The sequence below is a fragment of the Temnothorax curvispinosus genome, unplaced genomic scaffold (genome assembly GCF_003070985.1).
Source record: "Temnothorax curvispinosus isolate PA1 unplaced genomic scaffold, ASM307098v1 QBEX01002827.1, whole genome shotgun sequence".
Lineage (NCBI taxonomy): Eukaryota > Metazoa > Arthropoda > Insecta > Hymenoptera > Formicidae > Temnothorax > Temnothorax curvispinosus.
Window position 1 is genome coordinate 33279 of NW_020212607.1, and position 6519 is coordinate 39797.

Here is a 6519-nt window from a genome sequence, read left to right on the forward strand (position 1 = left end):
AAATATATTTAAATAAATGTCTAAATTAATATTTTAAATTTCAATATTTTACAAAAATAATTATTACATGCATTTATATAACTTCTTATTCTTAATCTCTTTTCATAAATTCTTAATCTTTCGTAGTTTTCTGGCTTTTAATTAAATATTTATTTAAAAAATTACGTAACTCTCTACACAAAATCTTTTTATATAAAAACTTTAAAATAGAATTTTTAATTCTTGCGTATTTATAATTTAAATAATTATAACTTTTTAAATGGTGTAAAATATTACGTGTATGTTGAATTTTATAAATACTTTATTAAATATTTTTAGCATCTCAAATGTAAAAAAAATATATAATACATTTTATAAGCTATAATGTTACGTAATATTACTATAATTAGTGCGTGGAATACTCGTTGTAATCGTGTGATTCTCGCGAGGAAAACCGTTTAAATTCAGTAACTAATAAAATAAGTAACAAATTGCTCACCTCGTGGTTGCTTCGCCGTCGCTCGACGCCTCCCTGGGTCTCCTCCTCCTCTCTCCGCGGCCGCTCATTTATAGCGCTCGCTAGAACACAATTAACTATTATATGATTGCTGCGAATACGGCACTCCTAACGTCTCGACGTCAATCATTTGTACGACTCAAACTGTATTATTACATTCGGACGGAAAATCGATGCAGGAAATGCGTATGCGACAAATCGCCGCGGTGATTAGATTCGCACGTTATAAAGCAGATGAAGCGCGTACGGGATAAAGAAAGTTATAAGAATAAATGTTCGCGAAACGCGATATCCGGAAAATATGAACGTTGCTCTCTTGACTGTTCGCGCGACAGATTCGATCAAACGCATCTCGTGAAATATTTTAAGCAACGTACCGAGCGTCGAATCTACGTCACGCCAGTGTCAAATATATTAAGACACGATTAAATACGAGACAAATAGGTTCGTCCTGTATGCGCCGTGACGTCACGGCGACGAAAGATTCGAGAGTGACGCTGCCACCTTAACCATGATGCCGCGCGACGACGTTCGATTAAACGCATCTCGCGAAATACTCGTTTTACGAAGTCAGCGATGTACCGGTCGAATCTACGTCGTATGTGCGTCAAATACCGGTGGCACGATTAAGTTCAAGCTTATAATGATTGTGCTTACCGTTATCAAACGTGCCGTGACTAATAGGCCCGTCCTGTACCCGCGACGTTGACTTCGCGACGACGCGTCGCGACGCGGGATTAGAGAGTGACGTCACGATGCGCCATCTTTACCATGATCCCGCGCGATAGATTTCGGGCATTTCGGCCGAACGAACGCATCGCGAGAAATATCTTAAGCAATGTATCGATCGAGCTTCGAATCTACGTCGCGCGGGTGCCAAATACTAAGACACCATTGAATACGGAAGCTCATAATGATTGCGCTTACGGAGCTTAGCGATTATTATACGAGCCGCGACAAACAGATCCGTCCGTCCTGTATGCGCGAGCGTTGCCGGGGTTGCCGGCGACGAAAGATTCGCATTCGAGAGTGAGGTCGCGTCCCCCCGCGGCCCGCGCCAACTTCACAGTAACCGCCGCGCGACACGCCGCGAGTCAAATTGGCGCCTGATTACGAAATGATATTGACTGCTTAAAGATACAAAATTGAAAATAATAATTTGTATTTGCTATTATCATCATTTTCCATTCCTTATATCACTTCAATTCCTTTAAACAATTAAGTCAATAGAAAAATTGTTTCGAGAAACACATAGTTATCGATTCAATCAATTATGTTAAATTGTTACAAAGAATAAATACGTTGATGCAAATTTTGCTTACTAATTAATTAAATTACAAAATGAGTAGTGACGCCAGTCGTGCTGAAATCAATCCATCCCGTGTCTATCACGTTCCGTTAATAACGACGAAATATTCGAAGATGCAGTTTCATTAAATCTATAACATCTAACACCACAGAATGATATTTTATCGGCAGTGTCGGAAAACGAACGTATGTACGTGGCTATGTAGTGAGTCAGAAATCCATTGGGTAATGTCAATGGCGCTGGCGTATCGTAACCAAACCTAATCTAACTTAACCTCACTTAACCTTACTTTTGTAGTAAATAATCTGATAACTTGCTCCTTCCCAAAGGAGCAGAAACCAAAAAAAAAAAAAAATAAATAATCTGATACCGTCTTAGTACTTTTATAAAAGACTTCTCATAGTCATATATCTGAAATAATAAACAAATATGCTAATAAGAAAAAATGTGATGTGAATAATAAGTAAATTTTATGCATGCTTTGTCGCATGTGTTTAACTTGATTTTTTTTTTACTATTATTTGTATGACCAGTTCATGACATTATGAAAATAATAAACTTTGATATTTTCTTGTGGCGGCTTAAACGAGTCAGTAAAATTGCTATTAATAATGTCACTTGTTTTAACATGTCATCGAGTGCTCTACCTTATACCGCTTGTAATGACTATAGTACATCTTGTACAAATATTGCACAAGATTTGACCCTCGGCAATCAGCAGTCCACGTTAAATAATGTCATAGTTAAATATAGTTCAGGAATACAGAACAACTTTCTGTATATGTCTCATCCTCAAATTGCTTCCCATATAAATTTATATAATGGAAAGAAACACATTGGGTATAAACCTTATCGCAGTGGTCAGTATCATAACAGTATTAGACATCTTTCAAGTGCTGGCATCCAGTCTGTTGCTGAAACTCAACTTCCGATGCAATTTAATGGAATATTCAAAGCAATATCAGAGAGCGCACCTATTAAAGTCGCACAAGATTCATTACTGTTTGTGCATGATTATACAGGCTTGCCATGGTGGTCGGTCATTATACTTACCACTATTATGATGAGAACAACAGTGACGTTACCATTATCCTTCTATCAGGTAAATTTGTAAATATTTTCAAGTGTAATGAATGCTATTTTTAAGTCTTTTAATATATGCGTGCGTTTTTTATCGTGATATTTTTAGCTATACATATTTGCAAAATTGGAAAGTCTCAAGAATGAAATGGATGAGATAACTAAAGAGATGAAGAAAGAGATAAATTATGGAACACATAAATATAATTGGTCTAAAAAATATGCTACAGCCTTGTACAATATCTCTGTAGGTAATGTTTTTTCTTGTTTACTTTAAACTTCTGAATTGACGAGAGCAATCGACTAGAACATTTGATCTTTAAATATCTGTCATTTTTGTTACAGGTAAAGAAACAATGGAATAAATTAATTGTTCGGGAAAATTGCCATCCAGCTAAAGCTAGTCTATTGGTACTGGTACAAGTACCTTTGTGGATATCATTGTCAATGTCTATTAGAAATTTATGCTATATGTTACCTAAACAGGATGCCAGTATGTACTACAAAAAGAATAAAATAATTATCTGAATAAAAAATAAGAATTGATACATTTCTAATGTATTTTTTCTATCAGGTGCTTATACCACTTATCAGGAGTTTACAACTGACGGATTTCTTTGGATATCTAATTTAACTGTAGCAGATCCTTTTGTACTTCCTATAGCAATGGGATTATTTAATTTAGCCATTATAGAAGTAAGTTTTTAATATAATTTCTGAATTGATTTACGAATATTATGGACAAATCTGACAAATTAATTATATTCTAGATCTTTATATCACATTCTAATTTTATAATCTTTTTATAACAGATAACTTGTATGAGTAGGGTAAAAGAGTCGACGAAATGGCAGAGATACTTGACCAATTTTTTCAGAGTTGTTACAATTGGTATGATCCCCATTGCTATGTCTGTACCATCGGTAAGTTTCAAAAAATATTTTTATAAACTAATTTTTTATAAGAATAATTTTACGTAAGAAATAATTTAAAATACTTTTTTTTTTTACAGTGTTTGAGCTTGTATTGGGCAACTAGTAGTGCATTTGGTCTTTTCCAAAATCTAATCTTGTTGTCTCCGAAGTTACGTCGTTTTGCAAAAGTGCCTATAACTACATCCGAGTCACTACATCCATACTTGGGGTTACGCAACAAAATAGCAGCTAAATGTCGTTTCGAAAGGAAAGTGGAAATCCCACCAAAGATATAATATGTTTCGTTAATCACTTATACAAATAAATCACAAGGCCTGTAAGTTATTAATCCTATAAGTTAGAATAAAACAAATATACCTATTTTCTTTAATTCTAACTTATTGCACTAGTTCAGAAGTGCAGCGAAAACGAACAGACTTATATGCATAAGTTTCTTTCTTGTTTGTAAACTCACATCTTGGATATACGTTCCGATATCTCATATCACTTGTCTAAACAGCTTGTATATGTAATTGAGGACAAATATAGTCTTTTTTGAGATTATAAATTTGGTTATAAATTTCGATATATTTGAATAAGGAACACGCATACATATTTAAGAAATGGTCTTTTCTTTTAAGAAAATATTAATAAATAAATTTATAAAGAATTAAAATAATATCTAATATATATTTAAGACATTTAGGTTATTGTAAAATAAAATTTTGTACGAATAATAAACAATTGTGTTAACAATTATAAATTTTTGTAGGATATGTATGACGTTTATAAATGTTTTTTAAAATTCTATTTACATATTTGAACATATTTGTCACAATTTAAAAAAAAAAATTTAAATAAAATTTGGAGATAAAAAGTAAATTAAAGAATAGTTTCATAAAGAAACAGGATGTAACAAAATCGTTGTCATTATGTGCATTATTAGTACATTATCGAAGAAATAATTATTTGCAATAATTTCCCACAAATTTCCAACAAAATTATACTTTTATCTAATGAAATGCACGAAGGCTTTTATCTGTAGATACAAGCCGCAAAAATATATACGCATGATAGTAAAAAGATGAAATCTACAAAATTGAAAAAAAGATTTGTAAAACAACTCAAGTTTTTTTTATGTATCTTAACCATTATATGGAAAGTTTACGAATTGTATTTTATTATATTATATATAATTGCTTGAAACAATATTCTATAATAAATACTCGGGCATTTTTTGTAATAATATGTAATAAAGCAAATAAAATTTTATTGCGACAGCAGGTGCACTTTTCTTCTTTAGATATTGCCGTTGATGCGCTTGAGAAATGTTGATTTGCGTAACCTTTACCCTTTTGCATGAACTAAAGATAATGAGAATACAAGAAACGTAATAGGAAAGATGTATCTGCGTAATAGCAATGTAACATTTCCTTAATCGTATTTATCGAAGATTTTATATATAAGGTCGATTTCTTGGCGAAGCAAAGCCATTAAGTTGAGTCAAACGACGATTAACGCGATCAAAGAATGATCTTCATTTTCAAGATGAAGTCTCACGCAGTTTTGTTTTGCCTGATACTGTGTACAGCACCATTTGTATTGACACAATCAGATGTGAGTATATATTATAATTATAACAAATATTAAATGTGTAGAAAGTCTAGAAAGATTAATGTCGGTCAAAGTCAATCGCTCATACGAATGAGAGCGAAGCAAAGCAATTGAGTTCCTTTTAGCGAAAGTTAAAAACGTTTGATTTAATTAAAGTAAGTTATATTTTGCATTTTGTATTTGTTTGAATTTTTTGATATTATAGTAAAGTACTTTCTCGCTCCCCCCCATTTCCAAATAATACGCTTATAAATGTCTTTTTCTATCGTTAATTGTGATAAATATCAATAATCCATAATTAATTACGTAATCATGCATAAAATTGTTAAACATGGTTCGTAGTGTAGATTTTATTTATATACACTACAAAATAATAGATTATATAATAGATTACACAATAATAAGTAAAGATAAATGTATAGTTAAGCTGTGATTATGTTATTTAATAACAAAAAATTTCTTCCATTTCCATAGTTTTTGGTACCAGCTTTTTATAGAATAAAATATTTCACCTTTGTTCATATTCTCTCTTCTTTATCGTAGCTAATTGTAAGAGATGAATATAAATGATTTGTTTATTTACAGGCGACTGTATTGCCTTATCCGAACGATTGCAGCAAGTTTCAACAATGCGATGCGAGTGGTTGCTTCGTGATGAGCTGTGGTAGAGGAACAGAATTTAATCCGGCTATAGGTACTTGTGACTATCCTTTGAGAGACCGTACAGGATGTGGTAATCGTGGTTGAGAATTTTAGTTTACGAGAGAGGAGCTATTGCAAAGACGCAAAAATGTTTTGAAAAATTCCATTCCTGGTTTGTACAGATACTTGTGTGTTATGACATTGTTGTACAAATAAAATTATAATATTAATTTAAATTATGCTTGTTCTATTTATTATTGAAACTCCATGCCATTAGTGTAATAACCAATTCCTCTGTTGTTAATTAAAAAATAACTTCTAATGTACATACATTTTTTCGGTACCTTTTAAGTGCATACGTAGGTCTGTCACGTTCGACGCTATTTTTCGCTACCTTAAAGTACATTTTAAAAAATTGACGATTTTATAGTTATTTTGATAAACATCGTTTATTAAATTTAATA

At 32.2% G+C, this 6519-nt stretch overlaps 2 protein-coding genes across 2 annotated transcripts; both read left to right on the forward strand.

The window, feature by feature from the left end:
• Positions 1-2095: 2095 nt before the first annotated feature.
• LOC112451926 (cytochrome c oxidase assembly protein COX18, mitochondrial) lies at positions 2096-4183 on the forward strand. The gene is made up of 6 exons (XM_025011832.1): positions 2096-2907; positions 2995-3132; positions 3231-3378; positions 3460-3581; positions 3698-3808; positions 3898-4183. Exons 1-6 carry the CDS (start codon positions 2350-2352, stop codon positions 4093-4095), a joined length of 1275 nt encoding a protein of 424 aa, XP_024867600.1. The 5' UTR covers positions 2096-2349; the 3' UTR covers positions 4096-4183.
• Positions 4184-5277: 1094 nt separating this feature from the next.
• LOC112451936 lies at positions 5278-6285 on the forward strand. The gene is made up of 2 exons (XM_025011861.1): positions 5278-5416; positions 5999-6285. Exons 1-2 carry the CDS (start codon positions 5330-5332, stop codon positions 6158-6160), a joined length of 249 nt encoding a protein of 82 aa, XP_024867629.1. The 5' UTR covers positions 5278-5329; the 3' UTR covers positions 6161-6285.
• The last annotated feature ends 234 nt before the right edge of the window (positions 6286-6519 follow it).